General features: G+C 48.5%; 1 protein-coding gene across 1 annotated transcript; it reads left to right on the top strand.

The window, feature by feature from the left end:
- The first annotated feature begins 347 nt into the window (after nucleotides 1-347).
- LOC123763035 (protein O-linked-mannose beta-1,2-N-acetylglucosaminyltransferase 1-like) lies at nucleotides 348-26,602 on the top strand. Its single transcript, XM_069301925.1, has 14 exons — nucleotides 348-710; nucleotides 1,494-1,691; nucleotides 5,967-6,058; nucleotides 6,561-6,694; nucleotides 6,839-6,978; nucleotides 7,295-7,359; nucleotides 8,111-8,234; nucleotides 12,062-12,213; nucleotides 13,554-13,752; nucleotides 15,763-15,953; nucleotides 18,388-18,499; nucleotides 21,069-21,140; nucleotides 21,271-21,380; nucleotides 25,318-26,602. The coding sequence occupies exons 1-14, from the start codon at nucleotides 348-350 to the stop codon at nucleotides 25,427-25,429; spliced, it is 2,064 nt and encodes a 687-aa protein (XP_069158026.1). The 3' UTR covers nucleotides 25,430-26,602.
- Nucleotides 26,603-27,279: the final 677 nt, after the last annotated feature.

The following is a 27,279-nucleotide window of genomic DNA, read 5'->3' as shown; positions in this document are numbered from 1 at the left end:
ACGGTCAAAATCCTGCAGGTGATGGAAACTATATAACAAATCTTACAAGATATTTAGTAGACACATCTACCAACACTATCTGGGTGATTTTGTATTTACACATTCTCTACTATACTTATGTTTTGGGTGTTACATTCACAGGGGAAGGGAGAACAATCATGTTCTGAAGAACTCAATCCTTCTGGGACCAGCATTAAATAAACAAATTGGTTTCTTGTATTTTGAAGTCACACATATCGTTTGTGTATTTTTTTACATTACAAATAATATTAATAATTATTTTTATTTGAAGCTACTGAGTTGCTGGACACTAATGTCATCATCTGTCTCTCTGAGTCTTAGAGGACATGCCTCAGCTGGACATCAGAGCGCATGCTCACCTGCAGGAGGACAGACAACATGCGCACCTGCTGGAGCAGACCTTTACACAGAGTGAGGGGAGCCAGCTGGTGTTCTCTCTGGCTCAGGAAGATGATGGACCAATGGACCTGACCTCAGCGAGGAGTGCTCCAGCAGGGGTCACTGTGACGACACCAGACACCAGCGTTGACGATGGCACTCGTCCCCACGTGGGGGTGAAGACTGCAGGAGAGAAGCTGGAGGAGAGCGAGGAGTCCGGTGAGGCCGAGGGAGAGACACTCCAGAGCGGTATTGATATTGACGTTAGTGTCAGCAAGTGGAAGCTCCTGATCATGGTTAATGGGAAACAGGTAAGGTTATTGAGAGATGTGTGATGTCACACACACACACACACACCAGCGTATTCAACAGTAGGGTAAATTAGGACTATGACAGTCTGTGAGCACCTGGGCAGGTGGACAGGTGGTCAACTGGAAGCCCAGGAGGTGCGGGGTTAGCTGTCTCAGCAGTCTGAGCAGTGATCCAAGCGGCCGTTCGTAGTCCTAATGTGGATAATACGTGTTAGGTTAGGTTGGGTAAAGGTGTTCATGAACAGAGAGCGTCCGGAAGAGTGTGTACAGATGGTGCGCGCATGATGCCCTTCTCACCCCGTCCACGAACACCTTTACCCTAATCTAACCTAACACTTACCCACAATAGGACTACGAACGACCACACAGGGCACCACTCACACAACTAAGACGGCTCGCCCCGCACCTCCTGGGCTTCCGGTGGACCACCTGTCCTCCTGCCCAAGTGCTTGTGGATGGTCGTAGTCCTAATTTACCCTACTCTACTTTCAACAACAAATATTATCATTTATTATTTGCGATGATAACTCTGGACAATTTCTGTATATAAGTACATGTGATATTTACCAGATTTACCCAAGTTGAGGAATGAAAGAATATTAATATAACAATATAATATAACTATTAATGAATTATAATGCAACAATGAAGATCAATATAACAAATTACGAATTAAATAATAATTAATATTAAATACAATATAAAACACAATCGCAAAGAGCAGGTTGTTGGTGTGGCTTGTGTAGTTGGTGTGGCTGGTTGATGAGTTGTCTTGGTCACCAGGTGGCGGTGGAGACCATGGTTGAGTCAGAGGTGAGGATGATGAGGAAGGGCGGAGTGTACCTGACGGTGCTCCACCCGGCCACCGCCTCCCTCCTCCACTACTCTAGACACAGGACTTTTGAGGACTCCGCTGACCAGGAGCTGAGGCGAGTCTTGGAGGGCGTCCAGCCAGGCCGGATAGTGGTGGTGGCTGCCATGGTGAGTCTTGGAGGGCGTCCAGCCAGGCCGGATAGTGGTGGGGGCTGCCATGGTGAGTCTTGGAGGGCGTCCAGCCAGGTCGGATAGTGGTGGTGGCTGCCATGGTGAGTCTTGGAGGGCATCCAGCCAGGCCGGATAGTGGTGGTGGGTGCCATGGTGAGTCTTGGAGGGCGTCCAGCCAGGCCGGATAGTGGTGGTGGCTGCCATGGTGAGTCTTGGAGGGCGTCCAGCCAGGCCGGATAGTGGTGGTGGGTGCCATGGTGAGTCTTGGAGGGCGTCCAGCCAGGCCGGATAGTGGTGGTGGGTGCCATGGTGAGTCTTGGAGGGCGTCCAGCCAGGCCGGATAGTGGTGGTGGCTGCCATGGTGAGTCTTGGAGGGCGTCCAGCCAGGCCGGATAGTGGTGGTGGCTGCCATGGTGAGTCTTGCAGGGCGTCTACGTCCATATCATATACCTATCTATCAAGACCTACATAGTAAACACTACATAGGTGTTTACACCTATGTAGTGTTTATCATGACCCCCTTGACCCCATGTGTTTATCATGACCCCCTTGACCCCATGTGTTTATCATGACCCCCTTGACCCCATGTGTTTATCATGACCCCCCTTGACCCCATGTGTTTATCATGACCCCCTTGACCCCATGTGTTTCTCATGACCCCCTTGACCCCATGTGTTTATCATGACCCCCTTGACCCCATGTGTTTATCATGACCCCTTGACCCCATGTGTTTATCATGACCCCTTGACCCCATGTGTTTATCATGACCCCCCTTGACCCCATGTGTTTATCATGACCCCCTTGACCCCATGTGTTTATCATGACCCCATGTGTTTATTATGACCCCCTTGACCACATGTGTTTATCATGACCCCCTTGACCCCATGTGTTTATCATGACCCCTTGACCCCATGTGTTTATCATGACCCCACTTGACCCCATGTGTTTATCATGACCCCCTTGACCCCATGTGTTTATCATGACCCCATGTGTTTATTATGACCCCCTTGACCCCATGTGTTTATCATGACCCCCTTGACCCTATGTGTTTATCATGACACCGTGTGTTTATCATGACCCCTTGACCCCATGAGTTTATCATGACCCCCCTTGACCCCATGTGTTTATCATGACCCCGTGTGTTTATCATGACCCCCCTTGACCCCGTGTGTTTATCATGACCCCCTTGACCCCATGTGTTTATCATGACCCCCTTGACCCCATGTGTTTATCATGACCCCCTTGACCCCGTGTGTTTATCATGACCCCCCTTGACCCCGTGTGTTTATCATGACCCCCTTGACCCCGTGTGTTTATCATGACCCCCTTGACCCCGTGTGTTTATCATGACCCCCCTTGACCCCGTGTGTTTATCATGACCCCCTTGACCCCGTGTGTTTATCATGACCCCCCTTGACCCCGTGTGTTTATCATGACCCCCTTGACCCCGTGTGTTTATCATGACCCCCCTTGACCCCGTGTTTATCATGACCCCCCTTGACCCCGTGTGTTTATCATGACCCCCTTGACCCCATGTGTTTATCATGACCCCCCCTTGACCCCATGTGTTTATCATGACCCCCTTGACCCCATGTGTTTCTCATGACCCCCTTGACCCCATGTGTTTATCATGACCCCCTTGACCCCATGTGTTTATCATGACCCCTTGACCCCATGTGTTTATCATGACCCCTTGACCCCATGTGTTTATCATGACCCCCCTTGACCCCATGTGTTTATCATGACCCCCTTGACCCCATGTGTTTATCATGACCCCATGTGTTTATTATGACCCCCTTGACCCCATGTGTTTATCATGACCCCCTTGACCCCATGTGTTTATTATGACCCCTTTACCCCATGTGTTTATCATGACCCCACTTGACCCCATGTGTTTATCATGACCCCCTTGACCCCATGTGTTTATCATGACCCCATGTGTTTATTATGACCCCCTTGACCCCATGTGTTTATCATGACCCCTTGACCCTATGTGTTTATCATGACCCCGTGTGTTTATCATGACCCCTTGACCCCATGAGTTTATCATGACCCCCCTTGACCCCATGTGTTTATCATGACCCCGTGTGTTTATCATGACCCCCCTTGACCCCGTGTGTTTATCATGACCCCCTTGACCCCATGTGTTTATCATGACCCCCTTGACCCCATGTGTTTATCATGACCCCCTTGACCCCGTGTGTTTATCATGACCCCCCTTGACCCCGTGTGTTTATCATGACCCCCTTGACCCCGTGTGTTTATCATGACCCCCTTGACCCCGTGTGTTTATCATGACCCCCCTTGACCCCGTGTGTTTATCATGACCCCCTTGACCCCGTGTGTTTATCATGACCCCCCTTGACCCCGTGTGTTTATCATGACCCCCTTGACCCCGTGTGTTTATCATGACCCCCCTTGACCCCGTGTTTATCATGACCCCCCTTGACCCCGTGTGTTTATCATGACCCCCCTTGACCCCGTGTGTTTATCATGACCCCACTGACCCCATGTGTTTATCATGACCCCCTTGACCCCATGTGTTTATCATGACCCACTTGACCCCGTGTGTTTATCTTGACCCCATGTGTTTATCATGACCCCCTTGACCCCATGTGTTTATCATGACCCCCTTGACCCCATGTGTTTATCTTGACCCCATGTGTTTATCATGACCCCCTTGACCCCGTGTGTTTATCTTGACCCCCTTGACCCCATGTGTTTATCTTGACCCCATGTGTTTATCATGACCCCCTTGACCCCGTGTGTTTATCTTGACCCCATGTGTTTATCATGACCCCCTTGACCCCGTGTGTTTATCTTGACCCCATGTGTTTATCATGACCCCCTTGACCCCGTGTGTTTATCTTGACCCCCTTGACCCCATGTGTTTATCTTGACCCCATGTGTTTATCATGACCCCCTTGACCCCGTGTGTTTATCTTGACCCCATGTGTTTATCATGACCCCCTTGACCCCGTGTGTTTATCTTGACCCCATGTGTTTATCATGACCCCCTTGACCACATGTGTTTATCATGACCCCCTTGACCCCATGTGTTTATCTTGACCCCATGTGTTTATCATGACCCCCTTGACCCCGTGTGTTTATCTTGACCCATGTGTTTATCATGACCCCCTTGACCACATGTGTTTATCATGACCCCCTTGACCCCATGTGTTTATCTTGACCCCATGTGTTTATCATGACCCCCTTGACCCCGTGTGTTTATCTTGACCCCACGTGTTTATCATGACCCCCTTGACCCCGTGTGTTTATCTTGACCCCATGTGTTTATCATGACCCCCTTGACCACATGTGTTTATCATTACCCCCTTGACCCCGTGTGTTTATCATGACCCCACTGACCACATGTGTTTATCATGACCCCCTTGACCCCGTGTGTTTATCATGACCCCACTGACCCCATGTGTTTATCATGACCCCACTGACCACATGTGTTTATCATGACCCCCTTGACCCCGTGTGTTTATCATGGCCCCACTGACCCCATGTGTTTATCATGACCCCACTGACCCCATGTGTTTATCATGACCCCACTGACCCCATGTGTTTATCATGACCCCCTTGACCCCGTGTGTTTATCATGACCCCACTGACCCCATGTGTTTATCATGACCCCACTGACCACATGTGTTTATCATGACCCCCTTGACCCCGTGTGTTTATCATGACCCCACTGACCCCATGTGTTTATCATGACCCCACTGACCCCATGTGTTTATCATGACCCCACTGACCCCATGTGTTTATCATGACCCCACTGACCCCATGTGTTTATCATAACCCCACTGACCACATGTGTTTATCATGACCCCCTTGACCCCGTGTGTTTATCATGACCCCACTGACCCCATATGTTTATCATGACCCCACTGACCCCATATGTTTATCATGACCCCACTGACCCCATGTGTTTATCATGACCCCACTGACCCCATGTGTTTATCATGACCCCACTGACCCCGTGTGTTTATCATGACCCCACTGACCCCGTGTGTTTATCATGACCCCACTGACCCCGTGTGTTTATCATGACCCCACTGACCCCGTGTGTTTATCATGACCCCACTGACCCCGTGTGTTTATCATGACCCCACTGACCCCATGTGTTTATCATGACCCCTTGACCCCCGTGTGTCCATACACTTCATCTTTGAGTCCATTCTATTTGTTTATTTAATAAGTGTTAATCATTATTGTTTCTTTACCTGGTAATAAAATGTGTTGTTGTTGTTGTGTGTGGGTCAGCACGACGGGTTCGCAGGCTTGTCAGAAGCAGTTGTGCACCTGCTGGCACACCTGGGGTCAAAGGTCGTCACAGATGGCACCGTCGGTGACAGGTGTGTTACTCTCACCTGTCTCTTAGTTAATAAGTTAAGGCGTGGCTCGAACTTACACGTTATAGCATCTGTGATCATCTCACGATATGAATCTGTATGTATATTTTTATGTTTATATGTATGTATATATGTATGTGTATATGTATACACTCACTTAGGCACTAGGGAACTCGAACCGCCAACCCCAGCAGTGTGAGGCAGAAGCTCCTATCACTGTACACTATGAGGCTAGTCTGTTATTACTTCCTACTGTGTCTAGTCTCATGGTACAGTGGTAGAGCTGGCGGGCCCTCACGCTTGTAGTATATATACACTATATATTGTATCCCCTAGTATATAGTGCCACCATATATATATATATATATATATATATATATATATATATATATATATATATATATATATATATATATATATATATATAACAAAAAAGTGTGAAGCCGGCGGTGCCCGGGTCGCCCAGTACCCAGGTAGACCAGATGCGAGTGTGAAGATACTGCAGGTGGGCGTGGGTGTGGACCAAGGGGGGGCGGACGTGGGCGGAGGGGGCGGTGTTCTCCACCAGGAACCCCAGGTTTGTGTATCAGGGCGGCCCTCTACACCTGCACGCACACCTGCCCACCGCCCCCTTCACAGGTGTGTATAGGCCATCGTCTGCGTGTATGTTCTTTATGCACATAAATGATAGAGAAATGTTCAATTGTTATACTGTTCTATAACACGTGTTATCTGTTGACAGTTGTTGCTTAAGTATGTGTTGTGTGGGTGGGGCGGCCACAGGGAGTGGGTGTGAGGGCGTGTGGCCGCGGGGCGGGACGTGGGCGGCCAGGCGTCGCTTCTGTCACAGTTATGAGGGCTACGGTGACCTGTGCAGCTGTCACCATCCCCGCCCTCTCCCACCCACGCCCACACAGGTGAGAGCTCCCCACCACACTCCCTTCTCCCGTAATGTCCCTAAGTAATGGTCTCAACTTATTAGCCCCTTAAACTCTAGACACCCACAGTGTAAACATGTACGGATTCCGTCGCTGTAGTGATCACTACGAACACCTTTAATGATTAATGTTATTATGAAAAGCCCCTTAAACTCTAGACACCACAGTGTAAACATCTATGGATTCCGTCGCTGTAGTGATCACTACGAACACCTTTAATGATTAATGTTATTATGAAATGTTTATCATGAAATGAAGTTTATTGAATGGATTTCCTTGACGGGCCGAGCAGGTGAGGGAGGCGGCGGGGGTCGGCGTCATCCCCACCGTGGTGGTGGCCAGCGTCAGGCCTCTACTGCTGGACAGGTCTGTATCTCCTCTCTACACATCTTCCTCTTCTCTCTTACATTATATATACTGTATGTGTGTGCTGTGTGAAGGTCCTCTTCCTCCTCTCTCACACATTACATATACTGTATGTGTGTGCTGTGTGAAGGTCCTCTTCCTCCTCTCTCACACATTACATATACTGTATGTGTACTGTGTGAGATCAATGATTCTAGCGCAAATCTTCTCTATTTTTCTTTTGTTTTTCTTCATTTGAGAAGGAAGTTGAAAAATTAATCCTCCAAAACTCATTTTATTATTGTATTTAGCCTGACGCTAAGAGGCGCCTTCCGTTAACTCTTGTTAACATTATCAAGTGCAGAGTTTGAATGGTTACAACGTCTGTTGGTGGTGTTTTAGCCTCAGCTACTGGGAACCAAAAGTTAAAAGTAGCACGGGCTATGGTGAGCCCGTAGTGGACTTACCTGGCACAGGAGTGGTCTACATGATGCAGTCTAGTTATGATCACCGACTGTACCTTCTCTGCCGCAAACATAACCTCCCATTGTTTACCTCAAGAAGATATTGTGTTAAGTGATTAATGGCCTTCATAGCAGTCGGCATTTCCTCTCTGGTATAGGGAAACACTTGTTACACTGGTCAGTAGTTACTAACCACTGTAAGTACTTCTGTCTACTTTCACAGGGAGCCCTGCTGTCTGTCTTGAGCTAGACAGTGCTCGTTAAGAGCCAGTCATTTAAGGAAGGCTGTTGTAGTTGCCTTGTTACAGGTGCCTGCGTCGACTGATGTCTGTGGCTGGCAGCGACCCTGGGCTGACGCTGGTGGTGGCTGACGGCCATCCTGACGGTGGCCTGCGAGAGGTCGCTGCCTTGGTCAACCTTTATGGAATGAAGGTCAGATTTATTGCCTTGGCTGAAATTGAATTGAAATTGCAATAAGTTTATTGAGATCAAATACACACAAAGGGATGAGGCAGCTCAAGGTATTCTCACCCCGTTCAGTACAACGGGTTCATACATATACAGACACACATCACAAACAATAAACATATTGCCGACCATTCTGAGTGATAAACATAGACATTTCTTCCTTTACACATGCAGTATGTTACCAGACATATACATAACATACATACTTTTATGACCAGGAATATATTGGCAATTTGCGATAGACATTCAGACAAATCAACCAAAGGTTTCATTCTTGGTGCAAAATTCTTATATCTCGTATATTCTGATGATCCAGAATATCATCAAACCTTTGCGACTGGTTGATCCTTACCAGTGTGTTACTGAGAGAGAGTGTTACGGCTCTCTCGGGTCGCAACCGGGTTCTTTCTCTGATGTTGTTAGAGGTAGGGTATCCGGCCCCAGGCTAGTAGTAGCTTTCAAGGGATGTGATCCGTAACGCAAGTAAATTAAAGGGGAAGGGAGACAAAGGCAAAAACTTAATAATATAATTGTCACCATCACCATAAATACTATTTAAAAGATTACACGGGGGGGGGGGGGGTATAAACACTAGAATGTACAACGTAGTCTTCTTCTGAAGACGCGGAGTGTTCCACGGTGCTCGTCGATGCTAAAGTCTTGGTATTCTTGTGGCCTCACGACGAATCCTTCGATTCTCTTGAGTCTACCCTGGCCACAGGCCAGCCAAATCACAGTTCCACTGGGGGCACCGTCGTGGAGGCCTTCAACCACAAATCCAGCCTGTAGCTGGCAGGTTCCAATCAGCAACGCTGGTTAGGCCACTCCACGACCGATACTAGGGTAGCGAGCCCTAGTCAGGAGCCTCGTGTGATCCCACAGGTCACTCTCCTCACTACAACACCCCAGTGGTTAAGCGTCTCCACCAGTCAGTCCCGGGTATAACAATCCCTCAGCTGCCACGTCACAGGCAGGCTAACACCACAGTGTTCATCCGGGGGGGGGGGGGGGGGGCGACTCACAGCTGCTGCAGCAAATACTTGGAGACAAGACGGCTGCCTTGGGTAGACTGATCCAACTTCCATTACAGCAGTCCCAAGTCGACTCTGTAATCAGACACGTCATCAGTAATAGGGACACACTAGGGCACCTTACTTACAGGCTTAGACACAAACGCCCGCCTATCCATTCCATAGATGGCGTTGCTGTCTAAGCGTCACCTCACCAGAGGTCAGCAGCGGCTGTGTTGTGAGCTGATCAGGACGGGAAACTAGCCCTTGTGGCTGGTATTTCCTGTCCTCACTTGATGGCGCCGTCCATTTGGAGGGGGTTTCGGGAGCTGACCCACAGATGGCGTGGTCGTCACTGCTCCGTGCTCGGACGCTGGGCTCGGGTCCGTAACAGAGAGAGAGACAACTCTCACCACTGGGTGACCTCACTGCTCCTGCTTGACCTCAACAACCACTCCTAACCTCTCGCTCCCTCAACTGACCAATTACTCCTCAGAAGAGTCCCGCTGCGGTATTTAAACTGACCCCTTGAGGCTTGACCTCTTGCTGTGACCTTACAGAATGTAACCTCAAATTACATCATTCTTAACAAGTTAAGAATTCTGTATTTGTGAGTATGACCCCTATGTGACCCCAATTTGGGGGTCACCTCACCACCATACAGACCACCGCCACACTGTTAGAGAGTCAGCAAACTCTCCAATAGGAGTCCTTCATTTTTTATTAATAATGAATTCATTTAATTCGTCACTTACACCCCCCCCCCCCCGGAAATTTGGTCTCTTGCCCCTTGGACCATCTGATTGGTTAATGCCACCCAGCGGTGTACTCTGATTGGTCTGGGTCTCTAGTGCTCACCTCATTGGTCAGGTTTGATTTTCAAACCGTCTATGGTGTCTGAATTACCTTGTAACTATCCTCTCCTGACAGTTGCTGACATCTTAATTGGCTGTCAGCTTCGATACAATGTCCCATTCTGGTGTAATTACCATAAACACCTGTTAGTTTACCTTACATGGGCTGACAACATACCTGACACGGGCTGACAACATACCTGACACGGGCTGACAACATACCTGACACGGGCTGACAACACCTGACACGGGCTGACAACACCTGACACGGGCTGACAACACCTGACACGGGCTGACAACACCTGACACGGACTGACAACACCTGACACGGGCTGACAACATACCTGACACGGGCTGACAACATACCTGACACGGGCTGACAACACCTGACACGGGCTGACAATACCTGACACGTGCTAATAAGTATGTGCTTTCTCACTCTCCCAGCTGTCCCCTCACTCTCCCAGCTGTCCCCTCACTCTCCCAGCTGTCCCCTCACTCTCCCAGCTGTCCCCTCACTCTCCCAGCTGTCCCCTCACTCTCCCAGCTGTCCCCTCACTCTCCCAGCTGTCCCCTCACTCTCCCAGCTGTCCCCTCACTCTCCCAGCTGTCCCCTCACTCTCCCAGCTGTCCCCTCACTCTCCCAGCTGTCCCCTCACTCTCCCAGCTGTCCCCTCACTCTCCCAGGTGTCCCAACACTCTCCCAGCTGTCCCCTCACTCTCCCAGGTGTCCCAACACTCTCCCAGCTGTCCCCTCACTCTCCCAGGTGTCCCCTCACTCTCCCAGGTGTCCCCTCACTCTTCCAGGTGTCCTCTCACTCTTCCAGCGGTCCCCTCACTCTCCCAGCGGTCCCCTCACTCTCCCAGCTGTCCCCCCACTCTCCCAACTGTCCCCTCACTCTCCCAGGTGTCCTCTCACTCTCCCAGCGGTCCCCTCACTCTCCCAGGTGTCCCCTCACTCTCCCAGCTGCCCCCTCACTCTCCCAGCTGTCCCCTCACTCTCCCAGCGGTCCCCTCACTCTCCCAGCTGTCCCTTTACTCTCCCAGCGGTCCCATCACTCTCCCAGCGGTCCCCTCACTCTCCCAGCTGTCCCCTCACTCTCCCAGGTGTCCTCTCACTCTCCCAGCGGTCCCCTCACTCTCCCAGCTGTCCCCTCACTCTCCCAGCTGTCCCCCTCACTCTCCCAGCTGTCCCCTCACTCTCCCAGCTGTCCCCCTCACTCTCCCAGCTGTGCCCTCACTCTCCCAGCTGTCCCCTCACTCTCCCAGCTGTCCCCTCACTCTCTCAGCTGTCCCCTCACTCTCCCAGCTGTCCCCCTCACTCTCCCAGCTGTCCCCTCACTCTCCCAGCTGTCCCCCTCACTCTCCCAGCTGTCCCCTCACTCTCCCAGCTGTCCCCTCACTCTCCCAGCTGTCCCCTCACTCTCTCAGCTGTCCCCTCACTCTCCCAGGTGTCCCCTCACTCTTTCAGCTGTCCCTTCACTCTCCCAGGTGTCCCCTCACTCTCCCAGGTGTCCCCTCACTCTCCCAGCTGTCCCCTCACTCTCCCAGGTGTCCCAACACTCTCCCAGCTGTCCCCCTCACTCTCCCAGGTGTCCCCTCACTCTCCCAGCTGTCCCCTCACTCTCCCAGGTGTCCTCTCACTCTCCCAGGTGTCCCCTCACTCTCCCAGGTGTCCCCTCACTCTCTCAGGTGTCCCCCTCACTCTCCCAGGTGTCCCCTCACTCTCCCAGGTGTCCCCTCACTCTCCCAGGTGTCCCCTCACTCTCCCAGGTGTCCCCTCACTCTCCCAGCTGTCCCCTCACTCTCCCAGGTGTCCCAACACTCTCCCAGGTGTCCCAACACTCTCCCAGCTGTCCCCCTAACTCTCCCAGGTGTCCCCTCACTCTCCCAGCTGTCCCCTCACTCTCCCAGGTGTCACCAACAGTTTATGGGTCACGACGCTGGAGGGCGGGACGTGACGCTGCGGATCACCCGTCACTACAAGGTCACCATGGACGCCGCCTTCACCACCTTCCCCTGGGCGGACAAGGTCATCATCCTCGAGGAGGACCTCTACGTCGCCCTCGACTTCTACAGGTGAGTGTCTGGCGTATTATTTACGTGGTGATCATGTCCCCTCTTGTATCGTCTCTCTTTTCTGGCGTTGTTTAGAATAATTTCTTTGGTCTTTCCTAACTCAAGCTTCTCTTCTCTGAGACAAGTCGAGTGCAATGAATCCGGATTTTCTCCAGCTGTATTGTGTGTTTGACAAAATATTGCCTCGAGGCTCATGTCGCACTTGTCCCAGTGATCGGCCATGTTTGTTTACATACTTCCCGGGCGAGTCTTTGTTCAAGTGTGTGATGGTAGTCCGTGTGGCACTGAGCGTCCGCCAGGTGGCACTGAGCGTCTTGGCTCAGTGCCACCTGGTAGTGGTTCCTTGCTTCTCCGTGTCTGGGGCTCACCTCCGGCCACACAACTCCTTTACTCAGTCCTCCTCAGGTTCCCCCACGTCAAGAAAACGGTCAGTGTAAGGCAGCCTCATCCCAACCTACCAGAGGACCCAAAACAGAAAACGGGACAGTTCGTCACATTCGCCAGCCACCTTCATTTTCTAGTACGATCATTTTTAGCCGTATGTGACGCATACGTGCGAAAGACGACGTTCTTTATAGGAGAGAACTGAGAGTGCGGCGTTCATCTTCTTAATTTTTCAATTACTGGAGGTAAATCCTGTCTTGAGATGATTTCGGGGCTTAGCGTCCCCGCGGCCCGGTCCTCGACCAGGCCTCCTTTTTGTTACAACCCCCCATCCCCCAAGAAGCAGCCCGTAGCAGCTGTCTAACTCCCAGGTACCTATTTACTGCTAGGTAACAGGGGCATCAGGGTGAAAGAAACATTTTGCCCATTTGTCTCCGCCTCCACCGGGGATCGAACCCGGAACTTCAGGACTACGAATCCGAAGCGCTGTCCACCCAGCTGTCAGGCGCCCATGCCACTGCTTGAACAGTTCTCTCACTTCTCAAGGAGCTCCTCTAACTTTGTGTAGTGTGTCTTCCTGTGTCTCGTCCTCCTCATGCCTGCCTCACTACTCAACAATGAGAGGAGTCTACAGCTATAAGAAAGATGAGGTAATTACCAAGAGAAAGCAGAGTTTTATAATGAATTGTAAAAAAAAGGCAAAATTACCCTTCGATTCAGAAAATATTGATCTTTCTGTTTTCTTCTCTGCATAAGTTGTTAAATTCATAAGTAAGTTCTTTTAGAAGTTTAAATAAAATCCCTAATATAAAGGTGTACTTTAGAGCATATTACTCTACTGCTGTAAACCGCGCCGCCTTATCCAATCTTCGCTAAGTATGACCTTCGTGTGACAAAGTTCTTAAGTGTTTTATGTCACTTTACACAGCTTGGACAATCTTTCTCCCCTTTCCCAGTTACTTCGCGCAGACGGCCCCCCTGATGGACCGGGACCCGAGCCTCTACTGCGTCTCAGCCTGGAACGACATGAGTCAGGCTGGTGCCGGCGGCGACCCGACCCTCGTGCTGCGGGTGGACACCATGGCGGGCCTCGGCTGGCTCCTCTCCAGGAGGGTATATGAGGATGTCATGCCCAACTGGCCACCCTATGACAAGGTGGGTGTGGCTCACTGGCGTGGTGGTTGTACACCCGACTCACAAGTGGGTGGACCTGCTTCGTATCCTCGCCACGGTGCTTCAATTAGCTACCATAACTTTATTAATTTGACAACTGTACCAAGCGGTAATTAGGGCCCGGATGTTTGAGTGTGTGAAGGAAGTCCAGGTGGCGGCTGATTGGTCACAGGCGGGACCAAAGAGCCAAAGCTCAACCCCAGCAAGTACAAATAGGTGAGCACACTCACCTCAAGTTATCAACACAGTGTGAACGTGAGTCAAGTTAATATACTCAGTGTGAATACATTTACTCAGGTGGGGCTGCCACATATCCTTCTTCTACCTTGATCAATATGCAAGAATCAGAGCTATCAAGATAGGCAGAATGTTCACAATATTACTTATATATAGATCAACATAGACACTTTAGTCTAGCAACATGATGACCTTTCAGGCAAGATCATCATCAGTGTCACACAAATATATTCTGAAATCTGAACTCTCTGTATATATAAGTACTCTGTAGTCACTCAAACACCATTATGATATTCTACAAGTTAAATGAATATGAGTTGTGGCTTACCTGACTGTCTGGAGAGGTGAAACTTCTGAAATGTGAGTCTGGCAGAGCTCTGTCTATCCGCCATTATCTGGTCTAGTCACTACGGACGTCCTCTCACTTCCGCCCCTCAATACCACATGTCCAATCATTACTCAATAATCCATGACTGTTCCCATTTCAAAATACTTTATAGAAGCTAACATAAAGGAGTCCATTTTCATTGACAAAATGTGTATATACATTCCACTGGTTATCCATAATCATCGAATATATAAGCGTACTACTTTGCTGGGCGGAGGAATATCGCCTCCCTGAGGTTAGGCAGCCGACACTTAACAAACAACCTGTCCTCGTAATAGCACGTCGCATTTTGACGTATACTCTGCCTAAGGCCAAAAACTGTAGTACTAGAAAATGGTAGCGGCTCGCGACATGAACAATATGTCTCTTTTTCTGTTGGTAGGTTCTCAGGTAGGTTAGGATAAGGCACTTTAGTACGACATTTTCTTGACGTTGAGAACACTGGCGAGAACGGATTGGATATACCGCCTCGATGATCACATATTTACAATGTGACGCGAAAGTGTAGGAGTGTAGATGTTCGGCAGTCCTCCTAATGGCTGGTGTCAATGCCTGTCACATTTACAAAAAAAAAAAAAGAGATTGCTTGGCTGTTGTCTGTGGTAGAGTAAGGAAAGACACACAAAACACATAGTATGAACAATGAAACTTTAATTAACTGGAAAGCAAATTTAAAAACAAAGAGAATCCCTCGGCTATGTACAGTGCAAACAAACAAGTCATAAAAATTAAGAACAGGGATAAATTACTCTAGGAATAATATAAAGACAAAATGACATAAACAGGTGCTGAGAATATAGCGCTAGCTGGGAACCTCCACCAATAAACAGGACGTGTATCAGTTGGTTGTTCACAGCTTGAGAGCACAAGGATATTCTGACTTCAATGGCTGGTTCAAGCCCAGACATCGACTTAGGTAGAGGGCGCTGAGGTGCAGAGGTGCAGATGGCGGGTCACCAATCAGAAGCAGGCAGGCTGGAATGGTAGTTTGTTGGTTGACGACGGGCGAGCCGGCATGGAAGGAGTGTGGAGTGGGTGGGGGTTTAGGGTACGTTTTGCCTCCTAGTCAAAACGTTTTATGCTACTGGTAGACGTATCTTGAAGGTAGCATCTTATTCTTGTATATGTGTAAGTAACTTTATGTAGGGAAGAGCAGGCTCAATCTCTTTTGAAAGAGATTATCGTCACAACAACCATTGTTTTTATACTCTAGACAAAATACTACATAACTCCCTTCACAAAATAGTATAGATTAGTGTCGCATGAGGGCCCACTTCCCCACCCCTGCCCTCGACCCACTGCCTCACCCCTGACCTAGACCCACTGCTCCACCCCTACTAACTAGAGCACCGCACCCCTGCCCACAGTTGGCGGACTGGGACATGTGGCTGAGACTGCCGGAGAACCAGAAGGGGCGGGAGTGCCTGGTGCCCGAGGTCTCCAGGACCTTCCACTTCGGCGTCACCGGCGCCCACCTCACAGCGTACTTCCAGAGCAACTACTACGCCCACACCGCCCTCAACACCGCCCCAGACGTCACTCTCAGGGACCTCCACAGGTGAGAGGGGCTTCCCCCCCCCCTGGGGTAATGTGCTCTGCTTCTCAGGTGTCGGCCTGGAGTGTGTGTGCGTGTGTGTACTCACCTAGTTGTGCTTGCAGGGGTTGAGCTCTGGCTCTTTGGTCCCGCCTCTCAACCGTCAATCAACAGGTGTACAGACTCCTGAGCCTATTGGGCTCCATCATATCTACACTTGAAACTGTGTATGGAGTCAGTCTCCACCACATCACTGCCTAATGCATTCCATTTGTCAACCACTCTGACACTAAAAAAGTTCTTTCTAATATCTCTGTAGATCATTTGGGCACACAGTTTCCACCTGTGTCCCCTAGTGCGTGTGCCCCTTGTGTTAAATAGCCTGTCTTTATCTACCCTATCAATTCCCTTGAGAATCTTGAATGTGGTGATCATATCCTCCACTAACTCTTCTCTCTTCCAGTGAATGAGGTGTACGTGTGTGTGTGTGTATTCACCTAGTTGTGCTTGCTGGGGGGGGGGGGGGGGGGGGTGAGCTCTTTCGGCCCGCCTCTCAACTGTCAATCAATCAACTGTACCAACTACTAAATTTTTTTCACGCGTACTGTGGGGAAATTGACTCTAACATATAATAATATTAACAATTTATGATGACTATAAAAGTTGTCATGGGCTCGGAGAATCAGTGATCTATGGATCTCAAAAAATAAATTTAATAATTAATTCAAAAATAAATTTAGAGAAGTGTTTAAAGTGAAGTGATTCCCATACACATCTTTTTTTTTTTTTAGGGGGGGGGGGTAAATTCTATAATGTTTGTCTGCATATAATAGAGAATAATATTCATGGATCATAAACATTAATTATTGCATGGATTAATAAACTAACTACTGAATGGAAACAATTAGAGGCTTAGCTGCCAATGTTGAACGAAGATTACGTCCAACAGTCTTATAACCTGTCTAATCCAGTCCCAGTCCGTGATCTCTGGCGTCACGTGACTCTACCGGCTGAATTACGTTTCTCTGGCAGTTAACTCCACGCTGAAATATGAATCACATGTAATTTCCATTTAAGAGCATATGTTTATACATTTACTCATGAAGTCTAAGTGAATTGGGAATAAGAATGACACTCACGGGAGTTATTAGATTTGCAAGCTGCGTAACGACAAGACACCAACATGATTATTTAATAATGGCCAACTTAACAAATCAGTGGTACTCTGCCTTGCTGGACGCAGTGTCCGTAATCTATTGAAGCTGCCGAATCGATCTGAAGTTCGTTATTGCACGGATGATCCTCAATTTGATCGATGATAATGACCAGCTGCAGGTCACCCCACATAATGGCGTCTCTCTGCCAAGTCTCTATAGTCAGTGACGTGCGCGCCACCTAGCGCCGGGTCGTCGAAACTTGGTAAATTATTCGCAATATTTTATTCAAATTTCCGAATGGATGGAAACATTACTGACGTTATTTTGCGTCACAGTAACGTACATTAGGTAACAGCAGATTGTTTCTCGCTGTGCAAATCATTTAACCTAAATGACGTTAGATGCAAAATATATATTCGCATGGGAAATTTAGTTCATTACTTTGTTTATTGGATCAGCTGATCGCAGCTGTATAAAACTATTTCCAATAAACGGCTGTATAATTTGCTAAATAAATATATCTATCGCCAATCTATATTCCTTAATAAATTCTATAAGGTTATACTAGGTGTAATTCATTTTATGGAAATATATAATTTATTCTCGAGGAAGCCGGGCGACTGACCCAATACTGGTCCCTGACATTAGTAGGAATGTGGCTGTATGAGGCTACGTATTAGTAAAGTTAGTAAATATGAAGTCCTAATACAACAAATTTATATTATGGCACTAGGGTTAGTATTTGGGTGTTGGAAATGTCCTACACCCACACACACCCTCGGGAAGCAGCCCGTAGCAGCTGTCTAACTCCCTGGTACCTATTTACTACTAGGTAACAAGGGCATCAGGGTGAAAGAAATTTTGCCCATTTGTCTCTGCACCGGGAATCGAACCCATGCCACAAGATTACGAGTCCCACGCGCTGTCCACTCAGCTACAAGACCCCCCAATTGCCAACTGTGTGTGTGTGTACTCACTTAGTTGAGCTCTGGCTCTTTGGTCCCGCCTCTCAACTGTCAATCAACTGGTGTACAGGTTCCTGAGCCTACTGGGCTCTATCATATCTACATTTGAAACTGTGTATGCAGTCAGCCTCCACCACATTACTGCCTAATGCATTCCACCTGTTAACTACTCTGACACTGAAAAAGTTCTTTCTAACGTTCCTGTGGCTCATTTGGGTACTCAGTTTCCACCTGTGTCCCCTTGTTCGCGTACCACCAGTGTTGAATAATCCCCAGAACACCCTCAACACTCCCCCAGGACACCACCACTGACAGGTCCTGTCTCTCCCCCTGCAGGCTGGAGCCCGCCGCCTACGACCTGCAGCTGACGGAGCTGCTGGCCGGCGGGCGGCACCTGGACGGTGGCGCCACCAACCCCTGCAGCACGCAACTGCTGCCCCGCAACTCTGTACGCTCACTTGGGCCCTTCACTCTCACTCTCGCGCCTCACAACACGTTCACTCGGGCCCTTCACTCTCACCCTCGCGCCTCACAACACATTCACTCGGGCCCTTCACTCTCACTCTCGCGCCTCACAACACGTTCACTCGGGCCCTTCACTCTCACTCTCGCGTCTCACAACACATTCACTCGGGTTCTTCACTCTCACCCTCGCCTCTGGAGATCAACTCGAGTCTGAAGTTACTGGTCCAATACACTCACTTCATAATTCACACACATATACCAGTCATGATGCGTACTCATGAGTAAGGTACAGGTAGGTCCACACTAGTAAGATTTAAATTTGAAATTTGAATTTGAATTTGAAATTTGAATTTGAATTTGAAATTTGAATTTGAAATTTGAATTTGAAATTTGAATTTGAAATTTGAAAATTGAATTTGAATTTGAAATTTGAAAATTGAATTTGAATTTGAAATTTGAATTTCAATTTGATCTTACCATCTTACTTTACTCATTCATTCATACTCATGCCCTTAAATGCTTCCGCCAGCCTCATGCTTTGAGAGAGAGAGAGAGTGAGACTAATTTATACATATCCATTTGTGTTACAGTAGAGAAACACATCATGATGAGCACAAGAAAAGGTCTGCATAATGTTAAGAATATAAACTCTTAAGTTTGATTAATGGCATTACAGAAGGTCTGGCCGGGAGTGTCTACCCTTGACCTTTTACTTCCTCTTAGTGCCATTCCTGACCCCTTATTCTCCCTCTTAGGACCTTCCTTTACCTTTATACTCCCTTTCAGCGCCTTTCCTAGCCAATACTCGCTTATGAATGGACACTTATACTCTCTCCCAGGATCTCAGCCCCCTTCCCTTGACCCACAGTGGCCCTCAGTCCCCTTCCCTGACCCACAGTGGCCCTCAGCCCCCTTCCCTTGACCCACAGTGGCCCTCAGTCCCCTTCCCTGACCCACCGTGGCCCTCAGCCCCCTTCCCTTGACCCACAGTGGCCCTCAGTCCCCTTCCCTGACCCACAGTGGCCCTCAGCCCCCTTCCCTTGACCCACAGTGGCCCTCAGTCCCCTTCCCTGACCCACAGTGGCCCTCAGCCCCCTTCCCTTGACCCACAGTGGCCCTCAGTCCCCTTCCCTGACCCACAGTGGCCCTCAGCCCCCTTCCCTTGACCCACAGTGGCCCTCAGTCCCCTTCCCTGACCCACAGTGGCCCTCAGCCCCCTTCCCTTGACCCACAGTGGCCCTCAGTCCCCTTCCCTGACCCACAGTGGCCCTCAGCCTCCTTCTCTTGACCCACAGTGGCCCTCAGCCTCCTTCCCTGACCCACATGGCCCTCAGCCTCCTTCCCTGACCCACAGTGGCCCTCAGCCTCCTTCCCCTGACGCACAGTGGCCCTCAGCCCCCTTCCCTGACCCACAGTGGCCCTCAGCCTCCTTCCCTGACCCACAGTGGCCCTCAGCCTCCTTCCCCTGACCCACAGTGGCCCTCAGCCCCCTTCCCTGACCCACAGTGGCCCTCAGCCTCCTTCCCTGACCCACAGTGGCCCTCAGCCTCCTTCCCTGACCCACAGTGGCCCTCAGCCCCCTTCCCTGACCCACAGTGGCCCTCAGCCTCCTTCCCTGACCCACAGTGGCCCTCAGCCTCCTTCCCTGACCCACAGTGGCCCTCAGCCCCCTTCCCCTGACCCACAGTGGCCCTCAGCCTCCTTCCCTGACCTCTCCCAAACTCTATTCCCCAAACTCTCTACAGAGCACCCACCATGTACTCTGGACCCCCTCTACTCTCTACAGAGCACCCACCATGTACTCTGGACCCCCTCTACTCTCTACAGAGCACCCACCATGTACTCTGGACCCCCTCTACTCTCTACAGAGCACCCACCATGTACTCTGGACCCCCTCTACTCTCTACAGAGCACCCACCATGTACTCTGGACCCCTTTACTCCTTATAGAGCACTAACCATGTACTCTGGACCCCTCTACCCTCTACAGAGCACCCACCATGTACTCTGGACCCCTCTACTCCTTATAGAGCACTAACCATGTACTCTGGACCCCTCTACCCTCTACAGAGCACCCACCATGTACTCTGGCCCCTTTACTCCTTATAGAGCACTAACCATGTACTCTGGACCCCCTCTACTCTCTACAGAGCACCCACCATGTACTCTGGACCCCCTCTACTCTCTACAGAGCACCCACCATGTACTCTGGACCCCCTCTACTCTCTACAGAGCACCCACCATGTACTCTGGACCCCTTTACTCCTTATAGAGCACTAACCATGTACTCTGGACCCCCTCTACTCTCTACAGAGCACCCACCATGTACTCTGAACCCCTTTACTCCTTATAGAGCACTAACCATGTACTCTGGACCCCTCTACTCTCTACAGAGCACCCACCATGTACTCTGGACCCCTTTACTCCTTATAGAGCACTAACCATGTACTCTGGACCCCTCTACTCTCTACAGAGCACCCACCATGTACTCTGGCCCCCTTTACTCCTTATAGAGCACTAACCATGTACTCTGGACCCCTCTACTCTCTTCAGAGCACCCACCATGTACTCTGGATCAAGATGAACGAGATAGCAGATGACTACACCTACAAGGGAGTAATGAGTGTAAGTTTCTGTCCTCCCAGTGTACCTGCATGTTGCCAGAGGTACATGTGATAATATACACATATGATGGACATGAATACATCAAGAGGCTGTAGAGCGAGGCAGTGACTGACGGGGTGTGTGTTGACAGTGTCTGTTGCTGTGGGACCTGGACGTGCGCGCCCACCACAAGTTGCTGTGGAGGCTACGGTGGCGAGGGACCCCTCTCCTCGTCGTGGGCTGGCCCGCCTCGCCCTTCTCGTGAGTATTATTATTATTAACATCTTTATTGACAAAATGAATTACAATTTTGCCTAATCTGAGGATTTCGATTAAGTCTTATTAATGTGAGGATAATGGTGGTATTCACTGTCACGCAGGACAGAGGGTCATACATAAGACAATAGGTCTAAACTGTAGGCTGAAGCACATATATATCATGGTTACAATCAATGTTTTAATGTATGGATATGTGAAAACAACTTTCTATTGTGCACTGCCACACAAGGGCAAGGATGGGTTCATAAGTGATGCAGCTTAGAAGTAATATAAATAAAAATTGTCCTTCGTTCTTTAAAATGGACAAGCAAATTTTGGATAAATTGTTAGGATGTCGTCCAGAACACCTGAGTCAATGAAATAGTTACACAGTTGGTGGTACAAGAGGCCAGGAGGCCTAAAGTCCTTTACGGCTTCACATTCAACAATATAGGGTTCTAGTGAATGCATTAAAGGTTTATCACAGAGTTTACAATCTGAGTATTCTGGTAGTGGCTCAGCCTCACTAACCTGCCAGATGTGTCTATAGCCAAGGCGAATTCGCGCAATGACTCCATCACATTGCCTGGTCCGGTTACTGTGCTGACCATACAAATACCTATTATTACAAAACTTGTCATAGCTTTTAATACTGCAGCTTTCAGGTCTCTGGGCATTTCTTAGTTCTTCTAAATCTGAATTAATTTCTTTAATTTGTATGTTTCTAATAATTGCATTAGATAGTCCAAAGTCATAATCAATGTTTTCTTTCCTGCAAGCCTCATTGGCCAATCGATCTACAAAGTCATGTTTTCCAACTCCAACATGGAATGGGATCCACACAAATTTTTATACAAGAGTTATTATCATTGGCAAAAATTACATTCCATTTAATATTACAAGCTACTTCCGACATACATTGTAATGGGTTATTTAAGGACTGCAGAGCACTTTTAGAGTCACAGAAAATACCTCCACCACCACTGAGCTTAAGGTACTCAGTGGCTAGATAAATGCCCAATAGCTTGGTCTGTGTCGTGCTTGCCCAGTTGTTCAATCTCTGTGTACTAGACATGATCATTTCATTCCCTTTATACACTGCACATGCACAACCTGTTCTACCAGTGCCTAACTGCACAGAGCCATCAGTAAAGGCGTAAGATTCAGTTGGTTTGAGAATTTGCAGATGACTGTCAATAGCTTCTAATGTTATACATCTCAAATTTTCAGTGTTTTACATTTGTTTTACACTGATGGGAGTATAATGCAGAGAGACCTCCACATCTTTCCAAGGGGGAATATAGTGAATAGTTTTATCAGGGTTAAGAGACACATTCAGTTTCAGAAGAGCATAGGCACAACAACTGAGCCACACACTGTAGGGAGCTTTTTGCGGCGGATTGAGGGAACAGTCAGAATTGTTTAGAATGGATCTCAATGTAATTTGAATAGAGCTGGGGGGACCATTATTTTTCAAAGTTTTGGCACAAAACATAGTACTAAGTAGAACTATTCTTTCGTAAATGGAAGGTAAGTTTAGTTCCTTTCTCATGTTAACAATTCTGACAGTTCTAGGACAACCCAGGATGATGCGCATGGCATCATTCTGTACTACATCTAGGCCTTGTAATTGTTTAGGAGAAAAATTAAGAAGATGCAAGGCATAATAATCAACAACAGATCGTATAAAGGCAATATAAAAACTACGAGCATATTTTATGTTAATGCCAAATCCTTTGCCAACAAGAGTTTTGAGAGGTTTAAGACGCTCAACTAGTTTTTTGCGCAGGTTGCTGACGAGATTTGTATCATTAACCTCGACTCCAAGATATTTATAAGACTCACAAGTCACCACTCTCGTGAGTGTCCACCAGGACCTTCTCTCGGCTCCCCGAGACCGTGGGAGGATACCTGGTTGATGGGGTTCTGGGAGTTCTTCTACACAACGACGTTTGTCACCAGGGGTTACCTGATACCAGTCTGTTTCGCTCTGGAGATTTGTCACTTTAGGCTTCTGAACAATATATTCACACTCATGATTCTGGGCGAGTGTGTGGTATATCACAGAGACGCTGAGTTAACTTGACGGTGAGGAATATACGGTGTTCAGTCTATTGGCCGATAGACAGAACAGCTACACGTCCTCTGGGTAAGGTCTCCCTCACGTGAATACTCTACAAGGGCTGCCGAGCATCTCGTGGCACACAGCACAAAAGAGTTACAATTTGACCAATAGCATTGCAGCAAATGAGCGGGAACCAATCATAATGACCGTTCGATGATCAGTAGGAGAGGTGACGTCATGAACACGTCACGACCACGTCATAGCTGTTATTCTCCATCGCGCCGGTTGACCCCAGAGGTCAGTCAGTTGCTGGCGTCTCCCCTCTGTCTCACGCTCCGAACCGGCCAATGTACCCACTGACCCTTGGTGGCAAGTATGCTTAACTCCCTGTATCTACTTCCTGCCTGGACATACGGGGGCCTCCGTATTATGAAAGTGTTCCTGGTTAAGTGGGCATTCTGGAGATACCCAACATGCCAGGTCACTATCCTGGGTTAACAGAAATAGGACCTTGTGCACAAAGTCGGTGCACTGTGCACTGCAATGAGCCATTCTAGTCAGCTGTGGGAGAATCTTGAGAGATACACTCTCTGACATCAAGCCACTAACATTTTGGGACCGTCTCTACACTCTCAAAATGTTCTCTATGGAACGAAGACGAGAGAGGTATCATACATGGAAGATACTCGAAGGGCCGGTTCTAAATTTACACAATAAAATAACATACTGGAGTGAGCGATATGGCAGGAAATGCGAAATAGAGCCAGTGAGGAGTAGAAGTGCCATCGGCATGATCACGGAACATCAGAAATATGAACATCAGAGGTACTCGGTTGTTCAAAATCCTCCCAGCAGGTGTAAGAAATATTGCCGGGACAAAGGTGGAAAGCTTCAAGAAAAAGTAGACAGTTTTCTGCAAGAAGTGCCGGACCAACCAGGCTGTAGTGGATATGTGGACCTGCGAGACACTACAAGCAACAGGCTGTTGGACCAAGTTATCAGGAGTCAAGCCTGGTGTAACAACCTAGAGGGAAATCACTACTAGAGCTAATTGGATCAAAGTCTTCCTTATAAGGAACATGTTCTATATAGTCAGCTTGAGAGAGAGAGAGAGAGAGAGAGAGAGAGAGAGAGAGAGAGAGAGAGAGAGAGAGAGAGAGAGAGAGAGAGAGAGAGAGAGAGAGAGAGAGAGAGAGAGAGAGAGAGAGAGAGAGAGAGAGAGAGAGAGAGAGAGAGAGAGAGAGAGAGAGAGAGAGAGAGAGAGAGAGAGAGAGAGAGAGAGAGAGAGAGAGAGAGAGAGAGAGAGAGAGAGAGAGAGAGAGAGAGAGAGAGAGAGAGAGAGAGAGAGAGAGAGAGAGAGAGAGAGAGAGAGAGAGAGAGAGAGAGAGAGAGAGAGAGAGAGAGAGAGAGAGAGAGAGAGAGAGAGAGAGAGAGAGAGAGAGAGAGAGAGAGAGAGAGAGAGAGAGAGAGAGAGAGAGAGAGAGAGAGAGAGAGAGAGAGAGAGAGAGAGAGAGAGAGAGAGAGAGAGAGAGAGAGAGAGAGAGAGAGAGAGAGAGAGAGAGAGAGAGAGAGAGAGAGAGAGAGAGAGAGAGAGAGAGAGAGAGAGAGAGAGAGAGAGAGAGAGAGAGAGACAGACAGACAGAGATAGAGCCAGAGAGAGAGAGAGAAACAGAGAGAGAGAGAGAGAGAGATAATGGGATAAGAAGGAGAGCATCAGCACCAAGCTGACTACGTCACGACAGGATTACCTCCACCAGACTGTGATGGTTGGGAACATGTTGTACAAATTATAGACATAATTGAACATTGCAACTGTTGTTATTTTAGTCAATATTGTGTGAATGTTGACTAGTTTCTTGCTCTGCCATCTTCCAGGTCCATGAAGCCCAAGGAGGTGCAGGTCCTTATACGGTACGACCCTGGTGGTGCAGGCGTGGACCCTCCGGTGTACCAGTACCTGCCCTCCAGTACCACCACCTCCCACTAGTACCTGCCCTCCAGTACCACCACCTCCCACTAGTACCTGCCCTCCAGTACCACCACCTCCCACCAGTACCTGCCCTCCAGTACCACCACCTCCCACCAGTACCTGCCGTCCAGTACCACCACCTCCCACCAGTACCTACCGTCCAGTACCACGACCTCCCACTAGTAATCCTGCCATTGACAGTACCACCACCTCCCACCAGTACCTACCGTCCAGTACCACGACCTCCCACTAGTAATCCTGCCATTGACAGTACCACCACCTCCCACCAGTACCTACCGTCCAGTACCACGACCTCCCACTAGTAATCCTGCCATTGACAGTACCACCACCTCCCACCAGTACCTACCTTCTAGTACCACGACCTCCCACTAGTAATCCTGCCATTGACAGTACCACCACCTCCCACCAGTACCTTCCGTCCAGTACACAAACTGACGCAATAATTGTGAGGCTTCGCAATGCCTAAAAGATGAAATATTACTTTCTCTACCATAATTAGTGTCCTGAAGCATCTACCTCTACCAAGGTAGATCAGTCAAGTCATATATAGATACATATATTGCACACTTGACCGGTTGCTAGATTATATAAGAGTGGTTATGAAAATATTGTGAATTAAAACATTAGCCAGCATGGGCAAGAATACAAGATCTCTTTATTAAACCGAATCACAACTGTCCTACTCTGAACGACTGTAAATACATATCAATAATATTAGAAGGGAAAAAGCAATCCTGGAACCGAGAAGTCAGGGCGCTGGGAGCAGCAGGTCCTCCCTGACCGACGGCTGGTCGTCGGAGCAGCAGGTCCTCCCTGACCGACGGCTGGTCGTCGGAGCAGCAGGTCCTCCCTGACCGACGGCTGGTCGTCGGAGCAGCAGGTCCTCCCTGACCGACGGCTGGTCGTCGGAGCAGCAGGTCCTCCCTGACCGACGGCTGGTCGTCGGAGCAGCAGGTCCTCCCTGACCGACGGCTGGTCGTCCAATGAATGCTTGATTTGAAATTATATTCCTATGGATACCATCACATGTTGGCATCTCAAGGCATGACACTGTTGATATGCTTGCAAAGACAGCCTGTAGAAAATAAGTGGTAGAAATTGATATGGGTGTTATATTTTTTTTTTTTATCTTTATTTAAAAAAATACAATATAAGTTACATATACATAAGTGTTACAAGGCAATTATACATTACAATTCTTAGTGAACAAGTGTTTCAGTAGTACAGAACAAGATCTTTAGAAAACCCTGAATGTTATACTTATTTACCTAACAAATTCACAAAGACCTGAAAGTTGTAGCATTAAATATTATGATAGATATCGTGAGGAGACATTCACATATGGGACTAATAGAACAAGAACCCGGCAATGTGATGTTATAGTGGCCAGAATACGCCTGGGATATAGACGTATCTGGTAGCTTTCTCAAAACCCAAATGTCGAGTACACAATGTGTCAACTTTGTGAAAGTGTTCAATACACCATGTGTCAACTTTATGAAAGTGTCGAATACACAATGTATCAACTCTGTGACAGCGTCGAATTCACCATGTGTCAACTTTGTGAAAGAGAAAACTGCACTCCCTTGAACATTATATTGTAGAATGTCCCATATTGACTGACTTTCGCCCTCCTGGGCTAAGGTATGCTGAACTCTGTAGTTACTATATAAGTACTGGAACACTTGATGATATATTGGACTTGTACCCAAGATTGACCATGTAATGTATCAATTATACAATGTATGTATGTGATGTAACTATATAACCTGAGCTTGTAAAAGCATCTTAATCACCTTCAGTGATTAAGTGCTTAATAACACACTAGTTTCTATGCAGGCGATGAG

This window comes from Procambarus clarkii, chromosome 47 (assembly GCF_040958095.1).
Source record: "Procambarus clarkii isolate CNS0578487 chromosome 47, FALCON_Pclarkii_2.0, whole genome shotgun sequence".
In the NCBI taxonomy this organism is placed as follows: domain Eukaryota; kingdom Metazoa; phylum Arthropoda; class Malacostraca; order Decapoda; family Cambaridae; genus Procambarus; species Procambarus clarkii.
This window is presented reverse-complemented; position numbering and strand designations above follow the sequence as displayed.

Coding starts and splice junctions, on each gene's coding strand:
- LOC123763035 (XM_069301925.1), top strand. CDS start 348: ATGCCTCAGCTGGACATCAGAGCGCATGCTCACCTGCAGGAGGACAGA. Junction 8,235..12,061: donor TCAACCTTTATGGAATGAAG/GTCAGATTTATT, acceptor TGTCACCAACAG/TTTATGGGTCACGACGCTGG. Junction 18,500..21,068: donor AACTGCTGCCCCGCAACTCT/GTACGCTCACTT, acceptor TACTCTCTTCAG/AGCACCCACCATGTACTCTG.